At 43.1% G+C, this 24219-nt stretch overlaps 1 protein-coding gene across 1 annotated transcript in view; it reads left to right on the top strand.

The window, feature by feature from the left end:
- Positions 1-24219, top strand: part of LOC308285620 (rap guanine nucleotide exchange factor 4-like) — a gene marked incomplete at its 3' end in the record, with an annotated part of 103222 nt that overhangs the window by 4690 nt on the left and 74313 nt on the right. Inside the window, exons 2-8 of the mRNA XM_080726433.1 lie at positions 3037-3125; positions 5300-5446; positions 7220-7292; positions 14106-14170; positions 16736-16842; positions 17239-17360; positions 19657-19840. Coding sequence (XP_080582559.1) covers positions 7235-7292; positions 14106-14170; positions 16736-16842; positions 17239-17360; positions 19657-19840 — 536 coding nt within the window. The 5' untranslated portion in view covers positions 3037-3125; positions 5300-5446; positions 7220-7234. The remainder of the gene's footprint in view (positions 1-3036; positions 3126-5299; positions 5447-7219; positions 7293-14105; positions 14171-16735; positions 16843-17238; positions 17361-19656; positions 19841-24219) is intronic.

Genomic DNA, 24219 nt, shown 5'->3' with positions numbered 1-24219 from the left:
TAAAAAAAGATATGCCACAACACAAGGTATGTATTAACATCCTTGTGTCGTGTGGATTACAGAGATAGTTTACGCTGCTCTGTACTCCTCTACGCGGCTGCTGTGCTGCCCTGTCTGTGTCTCTGAGTGACTTATGTGGCTTCCAAACGTATGGTACACGGCCCAGAGCAGAGCGGCATGGAGCGCATGCGGTCCTCGCTTCTCCCCTTTTTTAAAACTCTCTTGTTTTCCAATAAAAAATAGACTTTTTTTTGTCTTTTTTTACCGCGGTAAGCACACGAGGTCTACCGCGGTACGGCGGTACGGCGGTTACCGAACCCAACCCTACTCTGGAGTGAAGGTGGAAATATAGTGGTCCTCTGGAGTGAAGGTGGAAATATAGTGGTCCTCTGGAGTGAAGGTGGAAATATAGTGGCCCTCTGGAGTGAAGGTGGAAATATAGTGGCCCTCTGGAGTGAAGGTGGAAATATAGTGGCCCTCTGGAGTGAAGGTGGAAATATAGTGGCCCTCTGGAGTGAAGGTGGAAATATAGTGGCCCTCTGGAGTGAAGGTGGAAATATAGTGGTCCTCTGGAGTGAAGGTGGAAATATAGTGGCCCTCTGGAGTGAAGGTGGAAATATAGTGGTCCTCTGGAGTGAAGGTGGAAATATAGTGGCCCTCTGGAGTGAAGGTGGAAATATAGTGGCCCTCTGGAGTGAAGGTGGAAATATAGTGGCCCTCTGGAGTGAAGGTGGAAATATAGTGGCCCTCTGGAGTGAAGGTGGAAATATAGTGGCCCTCTGGAGTGAAGGTGGAAATATAGTGGCCCTCTGGAGTGAAGGTGGAAATATAGTGGCCCTCTGGAGTGAAGGTGTAAATATTGTGGCCCTCTGGAGTGAAGGTGGAAATTTAGTGGCCCTCTGGAGTGAAGGTGGAAATATAGTGGCCCTCTGGAGTGAAGGTGGAAATATAGTGGCCCTCTGGAGTGAAGGTGGAAATATAGTGGCCCTCTGGAGTGAAGGTGGAAATATAGTGGCCCTCTGGAGTGAAGGTGGAAATATAGTGGTCCTCTGGAGTGAAGGTGGAAATATAGTGGCCCTCTGGAGTGAAGGTGGAAATATAGTGGTCCTCTGGAGTGAAGGTGGAAATATAGTGGCCCTCTGGAGTGAAGGTGTAAATATAGTGGCCCTCTGGAGTGAAGGTGGAAATATAGTGGTTCTCTGGAGTGAAGGTGGAAATATAGTGGCCCTCTGGAGTGAAGGTGGAAATATAGTGGCCCTCTGGAGTGAAGGTGGAAATATAGTGGCCCTCTGGAGTGAAGGTGGAAATATAGTGGCCCTCTGGAGTGAAGGTGGAAATATAGTGGCCCTCTGGAGTGAAGGTGGAAATATAGTGGCCCTCTGGAGTGAAGGTGGAAATATAGTGGCCCTCTGGAGTGAAGGTGGAAATATAGTGGCCCTCTGGAGTGAAGGTGGAAATATAGTGGCCCTCTGGAGTGAAGGTGGAAATATAGTGGCCCTCTGGAGTGAAGGTGGAAATATAGTGGTCCTCTGGAGTGAAGGTGGAAATATAGTGGCCCTCTGGAGTGAAGGTGGAAATATAGTGGTCCTATGGAGTGAAGGTGGAAATATAGTGGTCCTCTGGAGTGAAGGTGTAAATATAGTGGTCCTCTGGAGTGAAGGTGGAAATATAGTGGCCCTCTGGAGTGAAGGTGGAAATATAGTGGTCCTCTGGAGTGAAGGTGTAAATATAGTGGTCCTCTGGAGTGAAGGTGGAAATATAGTGGCCCTCTGGAGTGAAGGTGGAAATATAGTGGTCCTCTGGAGTGAAGGTGGAAATATAGTGGCCCTCTGGAGTGAAGGTGGAAATATAGTGGCCCTCTGGAGTGAAGGTGGAAATATAGTGGCCCTCTGGAGTGAAGGTGGAAATATAGTGGCCCTCTGGAGTGAAGGTGGAAATATAGTGGTCCTCTGGAGTGAAGGTGGAAATATAGTGGCCCTCTGGAGTGAAGGTGGAAATATAGTGGCCCTCTGGAGTGAAGGTGGAAATATAGTGGCCCTCTGGAGTGAAGGTGGAAATATAGTGGTCCTCTGGAGTGAAGGTGGAAATATAGTGGTCCTCTGGAGTGAAGGTGGAAATATAGTGGTCCTCTGGAGTGAAGGTGGATATATAGTGGCCCTCTGGAGTGAAGGTGGAAATATAGTGGCCCTCTGGAGTGAAGGTGGAAATATAGTGGTCCTCTGGAGTGAAGGTGGAAATATAGTGGCCCTCTGGAGTGAAGGTGGAAATATAGTGGCCCTCTGGAGTGAAGGTGGAAATATAGTGGCCCTCTGGAGTGAAGGTGGAAATATAGTGGTCCTCTGGAGTGAAGGTGGAAATATAGTGGTCCTCTGGAGTGAAGGTGGAAATATAGTGGCCCTCTGGAGTGAAGGTGTAAATATAGTGGCCCTCACCATCATCACAGTTGCCCACCCCTGGCCTAGAGTGTAGAGTTATGGCTTCTACCAGGGACGTGCAGTGAATGTTAGAGAGGCAGGGGCTGACATTTTTAATAGCAGACCTCCAAGCTCACAACGCGTCGCAGCGCGGAGGTCGGCTATTTTTGGTGCTAAACCAAGCATAATCAAGTCAATACTGGAGATGTGGCGTAAAACGGCATGGATTTCTACACAGAGAGGACAATTCTTTCAACATGAGATGCTGCATTGAAGTTCAGTAGAGTTTTTCTTTCACCATAGTAAAAACTGCATTCATGTTCCAGAGGGCACTTTTTCCAGCTACAGACGGGTAAAAGGGCAGGGGCTCAAGCCCACTTTGATGTCTATGTGTGCACGTGCCTGGCTTCTACAAGGACCACAGCTGGAAAATGTAAAAAAAAGGTTTACTGAAATAACCCTGGTTACCCTGGTGTGCGTGTGTGCGTGCGTGCGTGCGTGCGTGCGTGCGTGCGTGCGTGCGTGCGTGCGTGCGTGCGTGCGTGCGTGCGTGCGTGCGTGCGTGCGTGCGTGCGTGCGTGCGTGTGTGTGTGTGTGTGTGTGTGTGCGCTCCCTCCCCCAGTGTTCCGACAGGGAGACATCGGGACCAGTTGGTATGCGGTGCTCTCAGGCTCTCTGGATGTCAAAGTGTCAGAGACTGCAAACCACCAGGTAAACACTGACCTCTGCTGGCCACCTACAGCACTGCATGAAGGAAATATCAGCTTTTCCTCGTTTACTACTGTTCTATTTCTTCTTCTTCTTCTTCTTATTTCAAAAGATTTTCAGAAAGTAAACAAAAAAGATAAACATAAACATATAATAATCCAATGGACTCTCCATATGTGGACCCTACAGAATCCCTTTATGCCCATATATGGAGATCCCTGATGTCATCAAGCCCCGGCACTAACTGGTCCGAGGCCCCGCCTGGCCTTACTAATTATCATACATTTATTTACCTTCCCCAAAAACTTAAATATTAAGTCCATATATGTATATGGATATATTTATGTTAATAAGGGGTAAAATACAAATAAAAGTCCATATATGGGCATTCCCAGATGATGCCCTGTTAGGTGTACCACACTAACAGAACCCCTTTCATGCCCATACATGGAGAGCGGCATCGGCACAGCGTTATAATAATAATAATGATATTAATAATATTAATAATTGCGACCGCCAGGTCGCAGTTTAGTATCAAAACCTCCACCGGCCGTCCGTCCGTCCGTCCGTCGGTCACACGTCACACGTCACACCTTTGCCCTGCTCATATCTCCGCATCAGTATGACATCACACTGCTGACATCAGTATGACATCACACCGTACACAAATGACCCTTATATAAGACCGGCATTATCTACCGACAGATTAGTAACAAGATGTCAAAATCGTCTAGGAAGGATGGTGTGAGTCATGCTGGCACCCTTCGCGGCAGGAGGAAGCTGGTGCAATCGACCCCTTGGCTTGTCGGGACCCCTGCCTACTAACGGGGTGGCAGGCTATCACCTCAGACTAGAACCCGTACGGGGTGGCCGACACCAGCCCATTGACAAGAGAGAGGCCTTGATGTCCCTTTACTCTTTGATGGGGTGGCCAGTTGACTAAGAGTTTCCGTTCGGGCCTTCTCGATATTGTACAGATTTCCACGGGAAATCTGGGGGTGGCTGTTACAAAGACCCTCACTCACCTTCACGTCATGTGGCTAGTCGTTAGGTAGCCATAGTTACACGTTGAAGGTTGAATCTCCAGATATGGAGATAACCAACACATCCCTCCATATATGGAGATAACCGACGAATCTCACTAAGTCTGACCTCACAAGCCCTATATTTGGACACGAACAACATATAACTCCATATATAGAGACATAGCTGCTGACATCAGTATGACATCACACTGCTGACATCAGTATGACATCACACCGTACACAAATGACCCTTATATAAGACCGGCATTATCTACCGACAGATAAGCGACCGTTGGTCGCTTATCTCCCGATTAGGGAGTCTTACTGGTATTAATAACATTAACATTAATATTAATATTCCAGGATGCGGTGTCCATCTGTACCCTGGGTATCGGCACGGTGTTATATATAATAATAATTAGGGTAATAATAATAATTGCGACCGTCAGGTCGCACTTACTATCAAAACCACCACAAAGTGTAAGTAACTCCGTCCGTCCGTCTGTCTGTCACACCTCACACGTCACACTCTTGCCCTGCTCATATCTCCGCAACCGTTGCCCCGATCCATGCCAAATTTTGCACACACGTTCCTTGCCTGCCAAACTACAACCTCCAAGGACCCCCGGAGTTCCAGGGACCCCCAGGTCCCTGGGGGACCCCCAGATGTAAAAAATGACCAAATGTGCAAAAATGACCAAATGACCACCCCAACGGGCCTGCTCACGGGGAATTCCCGGGGACCACCGACTCCTGGTGCTCCAGAACGGATGCAAAAGTGGTGGCGCCCCCAGTGGAGGACCCCCTCCACTGCAGCTCACATAAAATGCCGTAACTCGGGCTAGGAGCGTCCGGGAGAGCCGGGGCCGGTACCTATTCGTCCGCCAAGGCAACGCGGAGACCCCACCCCTCATTTCTCACATGCCCCTCTTCTAGCGCCACCATGAGGCCGATTCTTGCAAAACACATTTTTGGACACTGCTCCTACAGATTTTGCCCTAAAATCACACAAATCGGTACACACTATGTCTACACGTCCCCCTACACTCAGGAACCAATGCCACTTACAGCCCTCTTTGTGTATACATGTCACCTGACGGTCGCTTATCTCCCGATTAGGGAGTCTTACTGGTAATATATATATTATTCCAGGATGCAGTGTCCATCTGTACCCTGGGCATCGGCACAGCGTTCGGGGAGTCCATCCTGGACAACACTCCTCGTCACGCCACCATCGTCAGCAGAGAGACCTCAGAGCTGCTGAGGATCGAACAGAGAGAGTTCAAGACCCTCTGGGAGGTGAGGGGGGGGTCTATGGGGGGGTTCAAGACCCTCTGGGAGGTGAGGGGGGTCTATGGGGGGGTTCAAGACCCTCTGGGAGGTGAGGGGGGTCTATGGGGGGGTTCAAGACCCTCTGGGAGGTGAGGGGGGGGGGGGGGGGTTCAAGACCCTCTGGGAGGTGAGGGGGGGGTCTATGGGGGGGGGAGTTCAAGACCCTCTGGGAGGTGAGACTGGTTCTATGGGGGGGGGGGACGGAGGAGGACACAGACAGACAGACAGACAGACAGACAGACAGACAAGTGGCATTTCCATAAAGCCTCTTAATGCACATTTACGACTTATTCGCAAAATCTTTTTATAACACTTCAAAATGCGAATAAACGTTCATTATCCGCAAAAAAAGTATCCGCATGGAAGTGGGTGGATTTTGAGGCTTTATCGAATAAACTAAATGCGCATTTGTGAATGGAAACGGGTCAGACAATAAATGCGAATACATTACGACGTTCTGGTCCATATCGTCCTCCAACTTAACACTTTCCCCTGCTGCTTAACGTCCATTGTATAGCGTTTATAGCCCACAAAACAAACCGGTTGTTTGTTACACACGGAGTGACACGGACCGTGTGTAAATTCCTGACTTTTATTCCACATGATTTGTTTACTTACTTTAATTATACTAATAGTACATTCTGCAGTGTTTCTGAAAGTGGATTCCAGGGACTCTGTTTGGGTGCCTTTATGGGGGTCTAAATGGACCCTTACAAGTCTGTAACTCTGACAGTGTACAGATGGAACCAAATGAACCCTGAAGGGTCCATTTGGTTCCATTTGTACACTGTCAGAGTGACCTTGAAATGTGAAAGTTTGAGAATACCGTTTTAGGGCACATTGTCATGACCAGGTGATTCTCTTTGTTGCTTCTAGACCCAGTATTCTACAAATGTCTTCTTAATCCTAACAGTTTGATGAAAAACCTGTGTTTCTGTATCAGCGATGATCAGAACCTTCTCGTGTTCAAGGACCCCCAGAATGAAGTCTCAAAACATGTTTAGTGCCAGGGACCCCCACGGTGAACATTTGAGTTAAAAATACACGCTTTAAAATTATATCATGTTCAAAAATTTGCACAAATGTTCACGATAAAAAAAATAAAAAAAAAAATAGCAGATTTACAAGCTTATAGAGCTGCTATTTTTGAATATTCAAAGTTTATAATGGTGTTAAAGTTGTTAAAATCACACAGATGCTTTGCAGGTCTGATTGGGTTTAAAGGACAACTTCGTTTTTTTTTTACAACAAGGGTTCTTATGTTAGATAGTCATTAGAGAAAAGAAAATATGAGTGTTGAAATTATTTCATTTACTGCTTTCTATAGTTTTAGCGATTTTAACGATTTTGATTTCAGTGGCTGGGCATATGCATGCAAGTGGCTAAACATGTGTTTTTAGACACAATAAGCCCATTCCCAAGATGCACAGCAATCTTTCATGGTCAGATGTTGTAGTGTTACCCCCCCCCCCCCACCGACATCAAAATAGTTAAAGTGTTTGTGTGTGTGCGTGCGTGCGTGCGTGCAAACTGCAGTGTGTTGTTATTGGAACCAGAGAACAGTAATAGATGATATATTGTGTCATCAGAATTTCTAACGTGCAGTTCACCATTGGATTGTTAATCGTTTGCATTTGTGTGTGTGTGTGTGTGTGTGTGCGTGCGTGCGTGTGCGTGCGTGCGTGCGTGCGTGCTTGTGCGTGTGCGCGTGCGTGTGTGCGTGCGTGTGCGTGCGTGTAGACGTATCGTCAGAGCATGGCAGCTCTCTTGGCTCCTCCCTACGGAGCCATGGAGAGCTCATCCAACAACGATCGTAAGTTACACTTATTTATATTCATTTAAATGATAAAACAATTGAATACGTATTTTATCACCTAAAACTCTTCCTACACAAACCCACTGTAACTCCATGTTATCCATGTTAGACGTTTAAGCCATTTACCATGAGAGGGAGTGGGTTGTTGGCTGATTTACCACTGTTTCAGGGTGAGTGGCACACAACCCTGAAACCCTGAATGAATGCGGTTGTTGTGAAGTAAAGGGACACACTTTATTGTAGCGGGGAAAAAAAGTGTTGCTTAGTGTTGCTTGTACGGCGCTGTGAAGTTGTTGGCGCTGAAGCTAGAGTCAAAACAAGACGTGTAATTCCAAGTTGAAAGAATCACAGACACTTTCAAATCAGAGGGTGACACTTTACAATTTACTATTTTACTTACTATTTACTATTACTATTTACTATTACTATTTACTACTATTTGACTATTATCGGCTTCAACCGTTAGAGGTGGCTTAAAGCAAGTCAAACCTACATTCATGGGTAACTATCTGCTCCATCTGTCACTGGAGTCACTCAACTTGCTATAAGGATGTTGTCCCCTTAAGGTTTTATTGTACTGTACTGTACTGTACTGTATTGTATGTATTGATTGTTTTGTATGGATAACCATACCTTCACTGTTGTACAGCCTGCCCAGGGACTACAGAGGAAAATTAGCTCATGGCTAACTCTGGCTCATTTACATTGATGTGAAAACTGACATGTTGATTAAAGCTGATATAAGCATTTTTTGGGCCAGCTTGTCAGAATTTTACTGTCACTTTTTTTTATTTTTTATTTTAGATTCAGATGGTTAGCAATTAGGTTTGACAGAGACAAAAAAAATCGAGTCTCTAGATTGCCTGTAGGGGCCGCAGTCTGCCTCCAAAGCAGAGAGCTGCTGGGCTATTATTGGTTCAAAATCACCGCGCCGCGGTACAAACTGCCTCTCTCGATTGGCTACGTCGGTAGCCTCTTTCGATTGGCTACGTCGGTTGTCAATCATTTAGCCCCACAGGCCGACGCTTGAAACCACCGTGTGAAAGACAACAGAAGAAGAGCATAGGCAGGCCTACTGCACAATGTGCGCATATGTCGTCTCCAACGGCAGCTTGCTTGATACAAAACCAACAAAACATGCTTCTCTAGCTCTCTAAACTAGTTTTTAGTTCGAAAGAAATGACAGACTGGGAGAAAAAACGTCCTATTCTACCCTTTCCTACTACTGCATACACTGCAAAGTGTGCAAACAAAAAGAAGGGGAAAAAAAAGGAAACAAACGATGGAGGGGATGGAGGGGACTCTCTCTGAACCAACGCAGAACTTGCTGTGTCTTCTGTACAGGTAATCATTTCTTATGGTCTATTTCAGTATTTTGTTTGTGTATAAGTTAGTCCACTAAACGTTACAATGAAGGAGGATGGCCAACTTGTTTCCACGACCTAACAAAACAAACGTTGAAGAAGACCTCTTACTGTTGATAAAAATAAATAAAAGGGCTATTGCATCGTGGCTACTGGCTATACAAGCTGCGCGACCACTCTTTCTTTAAAAAGTTTTATATAAGGTGATATAAACAGTCCTCGTTTGTTTACATTACCTAGCAGTATGGTACAATGACGTTAGCTTTCTGGTGTCTGACTCTGCAGCTAGTAGTCTCTTATAATGGGGGTCCCTGGTATATCTGGGGGTCCGCGAGCTTATGTCAATTTGGGGGTCCTTGACATGAAAAGGTTTGAGAACCACTGTTGTAAAATACATTAGAATCCTAACTTTAGTCTTGTGGTTCACACTGTGCTAACATACTTATTTTCAGGGTGCATCTGTCTGACTTCGCAGTAGCCTAGTAGTTGTAGTCTCTTATGGGGGTCCCTGGCATATCTGGGGGTCCGCGGGCTAATAAGTGTCAATTTAGTGGTCCTTGACATGAAAAGGTTTTAGAACCACTTGTGTAATATGCTTGCTAACTAGTCGTGTTTGTTGAAAATCTATACAATTGTTACAAAAATTACATCTAAAAAGGTTGTCAATTCTTTTAAATTAATATTTTATTTTTAGTAGGAAAAGAAAATGGGATTATTACTCGAGTTGTGACCCATACAAATTGGTCTGTGACCCACAAATGTCTCGACCCACTGTTTGGGAAACTACCCGAGGAAATGGCCCACAAATAATAGCTACATGACATCAATTACTATCGCTGTTATTTTCCCATTGAAATACATGTCAAATTGTTCATTCAGAGTATTTTGTCTGAATAATACTTTCTGAATATTTCCTTTCATAGCATTGACTGGGAGGAGGAGGAGGAAGAAGTCTAGGTGTGTGCTGGAGCGAGGGCTTGTAGAGTCTGCGTCATCATCTGAAGAGGAGGACGGTGAAGATTATGTGGCTCTGCTGTTAGGTAGGTTCCTATGCTGTCCCATAACTTGTGTTCCACCCCCATCCACACATCAGCTGTTTGAGTCACGTCAGCTGAGGTCTTGGTACAATTTATAATAGAGGAGATGCATTTGAATAGTACACCTCCATATAAAGTGGCCACCAGGACTAAACCGAAAAGCATGAATCACTCATCCTGCACTATGAGGGAATCTATTTAGTAAATAACTATCCATGGTGATTCAGAAGGAAACATTGTTTTATTATTTTGTGTGTTACTTCAGCTAACCTCTGATGCCTGAAAAATGACTAGTCGGTGGGTCAAATTCATTGTCCAGGCGTAAACCTTATGTGAACAAGCAGATTTCATTTTAATTCTAATTATGATTTTACTTTACCAGGCCATGGCATGGACTTAGCTGGGAGCCGACAGGACCATGGAGACAGCAAAGTACCCCGCAGATCCAACCAGTGGAAGACCCCAGGTCTCCGGCAGTCTTCTGAACTGACTTCCAATAACTGTCATTACTGCACTGCCACCAAAGTGCCCCTACACAGAATATACACCTCTTCGAAAACTTGGATCTCCAAAGGATTTTGTGCCTTTTTCACTTTAGTGCCTCTGCGCTCTACAGTGTTTTATAATGTGTCGATATTGTATTTGTGTTAAAAGTGAAGCGTTTGGTCATGCTTCACACATTGTCACTGTTGTGCTTCACATGACAACACAATCTGTATGTAATGGTAAGACTGAATTCATTTTCCAGTGGATTCCTCGCAACCTGCATCAGTGAAACCACACTTGGAATTTCCCAGAATTGCACCTTTCTAGTTTTATGCAATGTTGATGAATTACATGGGACCACAATGAAGCAAGTCACCAGGACATGTTTTGTTATCCATTTAGCTGAAGTGTAATGGTATGTTATATTTCTGTTTACACAGTGTTTAATCAATCAACACAGATTTTTAAACCAGGGACCAACAATCTTCTACTGAGAACCCACTGTTGAAAACCTGTTTTATTTCAATGTCTGAAGGACAAAATGTTTTACACTGCAGTGGTGTAATAAAAAAATAAATCCACCATAGAACTCTTTAGTTATTCTTTGTCAGAATATAATGGTAGTCCTGATGTTTTGATTCTGTGACATCATATTGCACTTGCTAATTGTCCATCCTCTTGTGTCAGTTACGGGATAGACTGCTGCTGTTAAAAATATGAAATGTTGTCAAAGACTTCCCAAAGAAGTAACATTTCAACATTACAGGAAACAAAGTGTAGATATACAGTATGTGACTGTCTATAGGCCTACTTTGACCTCAGTGGGGCTGCATTTTTTGGATTGCCCACTGAAGTAAAATAAATTCAAAAATAGTTATGCAGTGTGACAGAAGATGACATTCTATTATGTCTAGACATTTATGCACTTGTGTCTAACAAAACAAATACAAGTAGAATTGTCTGTGGAATGAACAGCACATTTATTTAATTGCAGGTTTTTGTGTGACCATGGTGACCAGTTTATCTTTTGACTACGTTTGTCACACAATGGTACATGAATATGTAAATATTTACCTCCTAAAATACAGCATGTCATGAAGAAAACTTGAGAGTAACCATTTCCATTATGACTGACTGAAAATATATACTTGATGTTTAACCAGTTGAACCCCAGCATCCCTATTCTGGGGGGAACATTATGTCTATAATAGCCTCTACTATATACAGGTATATATTTTTAATTCCTATATATTCTTTTAATTCCCTAACCCTACAACTTCTGTACTATGAAGCCTACATGATGACCCTCAGATTGTTGCTTGCAGCACTTCTTCAACAATGTTGGCATTTCTCTGCATCAACTGGGTGCCCAGGGGCCTGGCGGAGGACATTGGGGGAATCTGGCAGGTCGAAGAGCAGGCTGGGCTCTCACTGAAGAGTGTGACATTCGGTCAATCTGTGCCTGATAATAGACAAAGACAATAATATTCATAGAGACAATTAATTTCCCACAAAGTAACTTATGTTCATTAAAATATAAATATTATGTGTGCAATGGGCAAACATCTCTCTTTCCCATACTTTGTTAATTATTATACTGTACAACCAATAGCCTACTTGGTACAGTAGCATTTACAAATCACATAAGCTTGAGTTACACTTTATAATTTGATGGTGTCATGTAGCAAAGAGCCGGTCTACAAGCTCACAGTTATTCCCAAAATTGGGAAAGCAGATTGAAAGAGCCCAAATGCAATTTTAGTAGTTGTTAGTTTTGTTACATAGAAATAATATAGTATATATAATTACAACATAATTGTACATGAACAGCCCATTCATGCACAATTCACCAAAGCAAATATAATTTAAATGTATTGACTTTACTTGTTGTAGCTTGAGTAAAACATACTTGTAAACACTGTGATAACTATGGTAGGCTCTGCCTGGCGTGCAGATATTTAGACTAAAATTGGCATATAGCCTACCAATATATCTGAACTGGACTAGTTTGATGCATCATCGCTACTAACTGATGTATGATAACTACTAAAGGGCTATAGCTAACATTATCGCTAACATAGTAACATTAGCTTCAGCTAATATGTTTTTTTTACATAAAGATTCACTCGGAAACATGCTGTTGCAACGTGTACACACACACACACACGCGCACGCACGCACGCACACACACACCAGTATAATGTCTTCCCGTAACTTGCTATAAAGCAGTAAAAACGTTCATTATGACACATCATTTTCTAAAAGTCTGATGATGGATAGCTTACCTCAGAACCAGATATTCTGCTTTCGGTAGAGGTCAGAGGAGCGGAGTAGAGTAGCGAGTTGTTGGTTTTCTTTCATAACAGAGGCCCTGAGCATGCGCAGTGCATCGTTCTTTCTTCTTCGTTGGTGGCTTTTGCGAAGGGCCGTGGTGAGAGAGGCTGCCCCTGTATTATTGTCACAGGATTGGCTAGTTGTTTAGAGGCTAACTGCGACCCCTGCAGGTAATATAGAGACTAAATATTTAGTATGAATAACCAACCCATTGAAACTTGTCTAAAAAAATAAAAAAAATAAAAAAAAAGTGACAGTAAAATTTTGACCAGATCTGGCCCAAAAAAATGCTTATATCAGCTTTAATGTGCTTTGTCCCTGACAAATAAATAAATACATAAATAAACATACTGTACATACTGTACTGTACATACTGTACACACGCAAGATGGAGCAAAGCCTAAGGTGGCAAGCAGTTGAAAGACTAAGTTAACGGAAGATGGACTTGAAATGTTACTACTTGAACTCAAAGCTCATTCTCATCTAAAAACTGAGCACAAAAAGAAAGGAAACTTATTAATAATTAATTATATCTCGCCTTTAATAATACCAAATTGTATTGTGTTTCATATCATTTTCATCGCTGATTTGTCACCTTTACAACGAGGTACAGCTTGTAAGCATCGGGCATTCGAGGCATGAGCTACACAGCCAAACGTGTGGGTAGCGCCGACCAGAATCTTGCCAAAATGGCTTGCAATGCTGCTGTCATTTACTCTCGTTTTGGGCTTCCCTGACACTGAGCTTAACATTAACAAAGTTTAAAAATGGTCAATATGTGTTGTTTTTTTATTTTCCTTATTACTGTGGGAGAGTGCAATCATTCAATGCTCCAAGCAACAAAGGTGAACACCAAAAGAACAGTATTGCAGGCCTGCCAGGCCATTTTGACAATTTTTGGGTTGGTGCTACCCACACGCTTGGCTGTGTTGCTCATTCCACGAATGCCAGATCCTTACAAGCTGTACCTCGTTGTAAAGGTGACAAATCAACGATAACAATGATATCAAACACAATACCATTTGGCATAATTAAAGGGGGGAAATAATGGACCGAATGTTGGCAAATTTTGCATTGAAAGCCATTTTGGCAACATTCTGGTCGGCGCTACCCACACGTTTGGCTGTGTAGCTCATGCCTCGAATGCCCGATGCTTACAAGCCGTACCTCGTTGTAAAGGTGACAAATCAACGATAACAATGATATAAAACACAATACAATTTGGTATTATTAAAGTGGAGATATAATTAATTATTAATACGTTTCCTTTCTTTTTTTGCTGAGTTTATTTGTGTAAGACACGATGGTGTTGCCACCGTGTCCGTCATTACCGCGGGAAGGAGGGCTGCTGTTGGGTTTGGGGATCTGTTGGGAACTGAATGATTCTATGAAACAGGCAAAACAAAGGGATACAAAGATTTGTTGGGAACTGAATGATTCTATGAAACATTCAAAACAAAGGGATACAAAGATCTGTTTGGAACTGAATGATTCTATGAAACAGGCAAAACAAAGGGATACAAAGATCGTGGGATAAAAAAACAAATCAAATAAAGAAGGCAGAATGTAACTGTTGGTTTCATCCTCAGGGCTGACAGACAAGGACAGCATGACCTCTGACCCCATCGGCCTCCTGACCAAGACTCACAACAAGGTGAGAAACCCCATGACAGACGTGATGAGCTTCCCTTCAGAAGGGACGGCAGGTCCCTTTCAGGTTAGCTTTCTCTGTTAGCATCAATAAGGCTCAGGGCCAAGAGAATGAACCAGTTGGAATCACCTTGCCTCTGCTTGCCTCAACCTGTGTACGCTCATGGTCAACTCTGTACAGCCTTGATTCTCCAGGGGAAAGAGGGACAGCAACGATGAAGTATTCCTGCACTGTTGTAAGTACATGTTCTAGTCAGTGTTGATTTCGTCGACTAAAACTATGACGACAAATGTTTGTCGACTGTGTTTTTTTTCACTGATAAAAACGAAATAAAAACTAAGCTGTGATGACTAAAACTAAGACTAAATATGTTGACAATTTCGTCAACAAAATAAAAACTAGACTAAAACGTTAGGGAGGGACTAGTGGAGAAGAGAGTCATTTTATGTTTGGTTGCTCTCAGGTGTTGCGTGCTGAAAATAGCCGATCTACAAGCTCACAACGCGTCGCGCTGTGAGCTTGTAGATCGGCTATTTTCAGCACGTAACCAAGTGTAAAATCAGTCATTACAATGCCATCAAGGCCTGCCAAAATACATTTTAGTCAACTAAATCAACTGTAGATTTAGTCGCCTAAAATCTTATGATATTTAGTCGACTAAAATTAGACTAAAACTAAAACTTTTCAGGTGACTAAATTATGACTAAAACTAAATGAACATTTTATTCAAAAGACTATGACTAAAACTAAATCAAAGTTTGCTGTCAAAAACAACACTGGTTCTAGTATAGTATATTCCTCATACAGGGCCCACACTCTGGAATGAACTCCCCAAGCCCATCAGAGATGCCCCCTCCCTCCCTGCCTTCAAAACTGCCTTGAAAACCCACCTGTTCCAAATCGCCTTCCCCAGTTGACATCTTTTTTAACGCTTGTTTTATTCTTGTTGTTATTATTGAATGTTTTATCTCTTTTGTACTCTTTCTTAAGTAAAGCGTCTTTGAGTACTCAGAAAAGCGCTATACTGTATAAGTCTGTCACGGGGCAGCCCGTGCCCTATTCATGTACAGCTGGATTGAGGACAATGCACACACCGTTTCCATTTTACTAACTTGCCGGCCGGCTTGGAGATGGCTGGGTGAAAGTGTTGTTCTTGAACAGTGATGTGAATCTATTTCCCTATGCATTTTAATGGTTTGCATTGTGGTGGTGGTAATCATGGGGTGATTAATTATGATTGGTTGGCACCTGTCTCTCCTGCAGTGCTGTGGTGAACCTTGATTGAGTGGGGAAGTTGCCAAGTACTACAGAGCAGGATGATTGTATTTATGTTCAAGAGTGCTTACTTAGGTTATCTAATGTTATATGTTCTATGTTGATGTGGTGGTGCCTAAGTGTACCTGTAATGTCTTTGGACAAGAAAAGTGTCTGGTTTATAAATAATCATGGAATTGATTCAGAGTTGGTATGGTCCAATGGGAGGGGTTAAACCTTTAAGAGGGAGACCTGCCATTGCTCTAGAGGCAGTCAATGAAGGACTGGGGTTGAGTTAAGACCTAATGCCAACTGCTGGCCAGTGAAATGTATATAGTTTGACTTTGTGCTGTGCCTATTTTGATCGTTTTCCTGGACACTGTTAAGAAGAGGTGAATAAAACATTTGGCTTTTTGCAACATCGGACTCTGACCTCTACTTTTGAATATTTTGCTCTTAGTTGTTGGAGTATTTTGAGTATCAAGTATTTTTAAGTACAAATACACGTGCCTTGTGGCAAAACACTATCCTCACTCAGAGTCAGAGTGTGACAAAGTCCCAGATATTATTATTAGTAGTATTATTATTATTAGTAGTATTATTATTATTAGTAGTAGCATGTTCTTGTATGTTCCTCTCAGGTTCCTTTACTCTGATGTTCTTGTATGTTCCTCTCAGGTTCCTTCACTCTGATGTTCTTGTATGTTCCTCAGGTTCATTCTGATGTTCTTGTATGTTCCTCTCAGGTTCCTTTACTCTGATGTTCTTGTATGTTCCTCAGGTTCATTCTGATGTTCTTGTATGTTCCTCAGGTTCCTTCTGATGTTCTTGTATGTTCCTCAGGTTCCTTCTGATGTTCTTGTATGTTCCTCTCAGGTTCCTTTACTCTGATGTTCTTGTATGTTCCTCTCGGGTTCCTTTACTCTGATGTTCTTGTATGTTCCTCTCAAGTTCCATCAGTCTGATGTTCTTGTATGTTCCTCTCAGGTTCCTTCATTCTGATGTTCTTGTATGTTCCTCTCAGGTTCCTTCAGTCTGATGTTCTTGTATGTTCCTCTCAGGTTCCATCATTCTGATGTTCTTGTATGTTCCCCAGGTTCCTTTACTCTGATGTTCTTGTATGTTCCTCTCAGGTTCCTTTACTCTGATGTTCTTGTATGTTCCTCTCAGGTTCCTTTACTCTGATGTTCTTGTATGTTCCTCAGGTTCCTTTACTCTGATGTTCTTGTATGTTCCTCAGGTTCCTTTACTCTGATGTTCTTGTATGTTCCTCTCAGGTTCCTTCACTGTGATGTTCTTGTATGTTCCTCTCAGGTTCCTTCAGAGAAGCTCCACAGAGGAGGGAAGGTTCTCCGCAACGCCATCCTGTCCAGAGCACCGCACATGATCCGAGACCGCAAATACCACCTTAAAACATACAGGTAATGTTACAATACCACCTTAAGACATACAGGTAATGTTTAAATACCACCTTAAGACTTACAGGTAATGTTACAATACCACCTTAACACATACAGGTAATGTTACAATACCACCTTAAGACATACAGGTAATGTTTAAATACCACCTTAAGACTTACAGGTAATGTTTAGATACCACCTTAAGACGATGAATGGTGACATCTGAATTCACTGTGTGTGTGTGTGTGTGTGTGTGTGTGTGTGTGTGTGTGTGTGTGTGTGTGTGTGTGTGTGTGTGTGTGTGTGTGTGTGTGTGTGTGTGTGTGTGTGTGTGTGTGTGTGTGTGTGTGTGTGTGTGTGTGTGTGTGTGTGTGTGTGTGTGTGTGTGTGTGTGTGTGTGTGTGTGTGTGTGTGCAGACAGTGCTGTGTAGGTACAGAGCTGGTAGACTGGTTGGTACAGCAGAGTGCATGTGTCCAGACTCGCTCCCATGCTGTGGGGATGTGGCAGGCTCTGCTGGAGGAGGGAGTCATCAACCACGGTGAGTCTGATAGTATGATGTCATCAACCACGGTGAGTCTGATAGTATGATGTCATCAACCACGGTGAGTCTGATAGTATGATGTCATCAACCACGGTGAGTCTGATAGTATGATGTCATCAACCACGGTGAGTCTGATAGTATGATGTCATCAACCACGGTGAGTCTGATAGTATGATGTCACATGAAACTTCACCACTCATGGAGGTTGTCCATTTATAATCTGGTTGGCTGAAATGTCATGTGATGCTCATCAATCCACCAATCCTCAAGCTATGTCAGACATATGCCCGTTTATGGACTTCTGATTGGCTACCGCCCACGTAGAGGATTATTGTCAGACAGACGGACAGACGGACATAGATTTAGATGATTCATAGACAGATATTCTTTTGTTTTAACAACAATAATCCATTGCATTTGTATTGAGCCTTACTAACCATTTTCATACATTGGGAAGTGAAGCTCTTTATAATGGTTCATTCATTCATACGTTGGGAGGTGACAGGGACTTGCTGGCCATTGGGAAAAGCGGGACAACTCCTGAACGGCCGGTTCATTCCCGGCCGGTCCAGGCCGGCCATTAGGAAAAATATAATAAATAAAATGTCGGCCTTCGTTCCATTTTGGGGGCTGGGCGGCCAACAAAGTAAATCGTCACTGTCGGGCAGAAACCTTGTATCTCCAAGTTTCAAATGTATACATTTTTTCGCAAAGCAAAGCCCTGCTTCATCATACAAGGCCGTCGCACAAAAGTTTAAATCATTCGTTTAAATCATTTCGAAAATGATAAATACAAAACAAACGGTTTTGGACATACAAGGTTTCCACCCGACAACGACCAAATATAACTCATGTACAGTAATTGTCCCACTGGCTTGTCACTTGTCATGATCTGAAATGGCAAATCTTTGAGTAGGAGCAGCGCTATCTCTATAGCGCGCAATGAGGGCCTCTACAACTCTTTTCCCCGGGCTGAATCAGGGGCCCAGCACGTCCCTGGGAGGTGAACAGTCTACGCCAGCGTCCTCACTTCCCACCTTCACCAGTGGTGAACTGAGTCAATGCACTTTACTTTACTTTAGGTTATTGAAGCAGAATCCAAGGTCCTATAAATTCATTGTGAAATATTTTACTCATTTAGGTGAAGAATAAAGAAATCTACTCTTACTTTTTTACTCTCACTTGAATAAGATTTTGACCGTGCTACTTTTACTTGTAGTGGAGTGCATTTTGACCAGGAGTATCTCCTTCTACGGTACACAACATCTCAGAGCTGGGCTACTGGTGCAGACAATTTGTTTTTATATTTGCCAGCCTAGAACATTATAACCACAGACTGGTTGTTAGTGGGTTTCAACAACTTGGGATGCCCCAAAAACGAGGCAAAAAAGCTAGCAAAGTATTGTTCTGTGTCTGCCATAATCGCCAGCCGCCACATATGGCGAAGACGCTGTTACTTGTACCCTTAGATTAGCCTACTAAGTAGAGATGGACCGATTGCAAAATTCTTGGCCGATACCGATCCACCGGCTTTATGAAGGTCTGACCTGCCAAAACCGATTTTTCCGATTCCGATTTCTTTAGCTAAGAACTAGAAAATAGGGTTGCTCCAATACCCTTTTTTTCAGGCCAAGTAGGCCTACAAGACATACTTCAATTTGAGTACCAATAAGCTAGAAGAACACTAAAGCCAAATCAATCACAATAGTACAATATCCAAAAACACAGACAATATCCAGTCTAATAGGTCCGTCTGGACTAGGCAGGAGGAAAGCAGGTGACGCATGCTTTTCCCCTTCTTTTTGGAGACAACATTGACACAGGATTATGGAATATATCCTTACATTGCAAAGGTAATCAGCACCACCTGTATTCTGTATGCTGCCACTAAGTAGACTGGCTGCTACTTGCTAATGTTTACTTTAGTCACAGGACCAGAGCATCATGCTGTGCAGTGCCATGGACACAATTGGCATAAAACCGGTATTTATGTCAGTGACCTGCCGGTCACCGAATCGGCCGAATTGATATCATACCTGCCGATTTTTGATATTGGCCAATTCCGAGTGACTTGCTGTTGTATCATGAAAACATATGCCATGATTTAGTGAATGTATTGCTGCAACAATAGTATTTGTGTCCCTGTATGTTTCTTCCTTATATGGTCATAACTACATGTGTCCCTGTTCTTCCTTATATGGTCATAACTACATGTGTCCCTGTATGTTTCTTCTTCCTTATATGGTCATAATGTGTCCCTGTTCTTCCTTACATGGTCATAACATGTGACCAGTGGACCAGGAAGTGAGCTTCCAGGACAAGTACCTGTTCTACCGTTTCCTTGACGACGACGACGCGGACACGCCCCTTCCCAGCGAGGAGGAGAAGAGAGAGAGCGAAGAGGAACTCCCAGAAACCATCCTGTTTCTGGCCCAGAGCGGGCCTGACGCCCTGATGAGGATATGCATGAACAAGACGTATGAATATACCACATACCCCCCTACACCACGCACCATACATACCCTACACTATACTATACACACACCCTAACCCTATAGTATACACTAAACCATCCTGTTTCTGGCCCAGAGCGGGCCTGACGCCCTGATGAGGATATGCATGAACAAGACGTATGAATAACGTTATAAACCCTATACCATACACTATACACCCTATACTATACTATACACTATATACCATACACCTTAACCCTATACTATACACTAAACCATCCTGTTTCTGGCCCAGAGCGGGCCTGACGCCCTGATGAGGATATGCATGAACAAGACGTATGGATACACCATACACCCCCTACACTATACACCACATACCCTATACTATACAACCTAACTCTATACTATACACTAAACCATCCTGTTTCTGGCCCAGAGCGGGCCTGACGCCCTGATGAGGATATGCATGAACAAGACGTATGAATATACCACATACCCCCCTACACCACGCACCATACATACCCTACACTATACTATACACACACCCTAACCCTATAGTATACACTAAACCATCCTGTTTCTGGCCCAGAGCGGGCCTGACGCCCTGATGAGGATATGCATGAACAAGACGTATGAATATACCACATACCCCCCTACACCACGCACCATACATACCCTACACTATACTATACACACACCCTAACCCTATAGTATACACTAAACCATCCTGTTTCTGGCCCAGAGCGGGCCGGACGCCCTGATGAGGATATGCATGAACAAGACGTATGGATACACCATACACCCCCTACACTATACACCACATACCCTATACTATACAACCTAACTCTATACTATACACTAAACCATCCTGTTTCTGGCCCAGAGCGGGCCTGACGCCCTGATGAGGATATGCATGAACAAGACGTATGAATATACCACATACCCCCCTACACCACGCACCATACATACCTAACCCTATAGTATACACACACCCTAACCCTATACTATACACTAAACCATCCTGTTTCTGGCCCAGAGCGGGCCGGACGCCCTGATGAGGATATGCATGAACAAGACGTATGGATACACCATACACCCCCTACACTATACACCACATACCCTATACTATACAACCTAACTCTATACTATACACTAAAACATCCTGTTTCTGGCCCAGAGCGGGCCTGACGCCCTGATGAGGATATGCATGAACAAGACGTATGAATATACCACATACCCCCCTACACCACGCACCATACATACCCTACACTATACTATACACACACCCTAACCCTATAGTATACACTAAACCATCCTGTTTCTGGCCCAGAGCGGGCCTGACGCCCTGATGAGGATATGCATGAACAAGACGTATGAATACATTATAAACCCTATACCATACACCATACACCCTATACTATACTATACTATACACTATATACCATACACCTTAACCCTATACTATACACTAAACCATCCTGTTTCTGGCCCAGAGCGGGCCTGACGCCCTGATGAGGATATGCATGAACAAGACGTATGAATAACGTTATAAACCCTATACCATACACTATACACCCTATACTATACTATACACTATATACCATACACCTTAACCCTATACTATACTATACACTATATACCATACACCTTAACCCTATACTATACACTAAACCATCCTGTTTCTGGCCCAGAGCGGGCCTGACGCCCTGATGAGGATATGCATGAACAAGACGTATGAATAACGTTATAAACCCTATACCATACACTATACACCCTATACTATACTATACACTATATACCATACACCTTAACCCTATACTATACACTAAACCATCCTGTTTCTGGCCCAGAGCGGGCCTGACGCCCTGATGAGGATATGCATGAACAAGACGTATGAATAACGTTATAAACCCTATACCATACACTATACACCCTATACTATACTATACACTATATACCATACACCTTAACCCTATACTATACACTAAACCATCCTGTTTCTGGCCCAGAGCGGGCCTGACGCCCTGATGAGGATATGCATGAACAAGACGTATGAATAACATTATAAACCCTATACCATACACTATACACCCTATACTATACTATACACTATATACCATACACCTTAACCCTATACTATACACTAAACCATCCTGTTTCTGGCCCAGAGCGGGCCGGACGCCCTGATGAGGATATGCATGAACAAGACGTATGAATACATTATAAACCCTATACCATACACCATACACCCTATACTATACTATACTATACTATACTATACACTATATACCATACACCATACACCCTATACTATACTATACTATACTATACTATACTATACACTATATACCATACACCTTAACCCTATACTATACACTAAACCATCCTGTTTCTGGCCCAGAGCGGGCCTGACGCCCTGATGAGGATATGCATGAACAAGACGTACGAATATACCACATACCCCCCCTACACCACGCACCATACACCCTATACTATACACCATACACCTTAACCCTATACCCCATACTATATACTATACACTAAACCATCCTGTTTCTGGCCCAGAGCGGGCCTGACGCCTTGATGAGGATATGCATGAACAAGACGTATGAATACATTATAAACCCTATACCATACACCATACACCCTGCCTATACCATACACCCTATACCATACACTATACACCCTATACTATACTATACTATACACTATATACCATACACCATACACCCTATACCATACACTATACACCCTATACTATACTATACTATACTATACTATACTATACTATACTATACACTATATACCATACACACCACACATACCTAACCCTATAGTATACACACACCCTAACCCTATACTATACACTAAACCATCCTGTTTCTGGCCCAGAGCGGGCCTGACGCCTTGATGAGGATATGCATGAACAAGACGTACGAATAACGTTATAAACCCTATACCATACACCATATACTATACACACACCCTAACCCTATACTATACACTATATACCATACACCATATACCATACACCCTATAGTATACACTAAACCATCCTGTTTCTGGCCCAGAGCGGGCCTGACGCCCTGATGAGGATATGCATGAACAAGACGTATGAATACACCATACACCCCCTACACTATACACCATACACCTATACTATACAATCTAACTCTATACTATACACTAAACCATCCTGTTTCTGGCCCAGAGCGGGCCTGACGCCTTGATGAGGATATGCATGAACAAGACGTATGAATACACCATACACCCCCTACACTATACACCACATACCCTATACTATACAACCTAACTCTATACTATACACTAAACCATCCTGTTTCTGGCCCAGAGCGGGCCTGACGCCTTGATGAGGATATGCATGAACAAGACGTATGAATACACCATACACCCCCTACACTATACACCACATACCCTATACTATACAACCTAACTCTATACTATACACTAAACCATCCTGTTCCTGGCCCAGAGCGGGCCTGACGCTTTGATGAGGATATGCATGAACAAGACGTATGAATATATTATAAACCCTATACCATACACCCTAACCCTATACTATACACTATATACCATACACACCACACATACCTAACCCTATAGTATACACACACCCTAACCCTATACTATACACTAAACCATCCTGTTTCTGGCCCAGAGCGGGCCGGACGCCCTGATGAGGATATGCATGAACAAGACGTATGAATACATTATAAACCCTATGGGGCTGTTAAGTATGACATCATTTTGTAGGCAGAGGAGCATTTCTGCCCCCAGTTTCCGTGAATCTTTTTACTATTTTTACTATTTACACATTTTTCTTCTCTTTGTTGTTGAAAGGAAAGTGTTAGAATTATACTTTAGTCGTTATTTTTGTCTCGGATCTGTTGAAAATAGCGAGGGACAGAAAATGCTCTGGGGGCAGATTCTCCTCTGCCTACAAAATGATGTCACGGCTTAAAAGCCCCATACCATACACCATACATACCCTATAGTATACACACACCCTAACCCTATACTATACACTATATACACCTTAAAGCCATAGTTTTGTACTTTTTCTGTTTTTCATGTGTTTAGGAGGTTGAAAGTACTTCATTAGACCCCTTGATGTGTTTTTTTTGAAAAATGATGTATTCTCTTAGTATTTGTTTGTTTTCTCTTGGAGGCTGCCACCTTGTGGCCAAAAGTGCCAGTTAAAAAACACAGATACTGTGACACCTTTAGTATCAACTCCTCCCCAATTACCATTCACCCAACACTGTGGGGTGTGGCTAACTTCAGCTGGGTCACCACCCACCATGACATCCATGCATACTTAATGAACTGGGGGTGTGGCCACATAAATAATTTAAAGGGGTGTGGTTGTGTGTCTCAGTGTA

Source organism: Nannobrachium achirus (assembly GCF_963921795.1).
Source record: "Nannobrachium achirus genome assembly, chromosome: 5".
Classification (NCBI taxonomy): domain Eukaryota; kingdom Metazoa; phylum Chordata; class Actinopteri; order Myctophiformes; family Myctophidae; genus Nannobrachium; species Nannobrachium achirus.
This window is presented reverse-complemented; position numbering and strand designations above follow the sequence as displayed.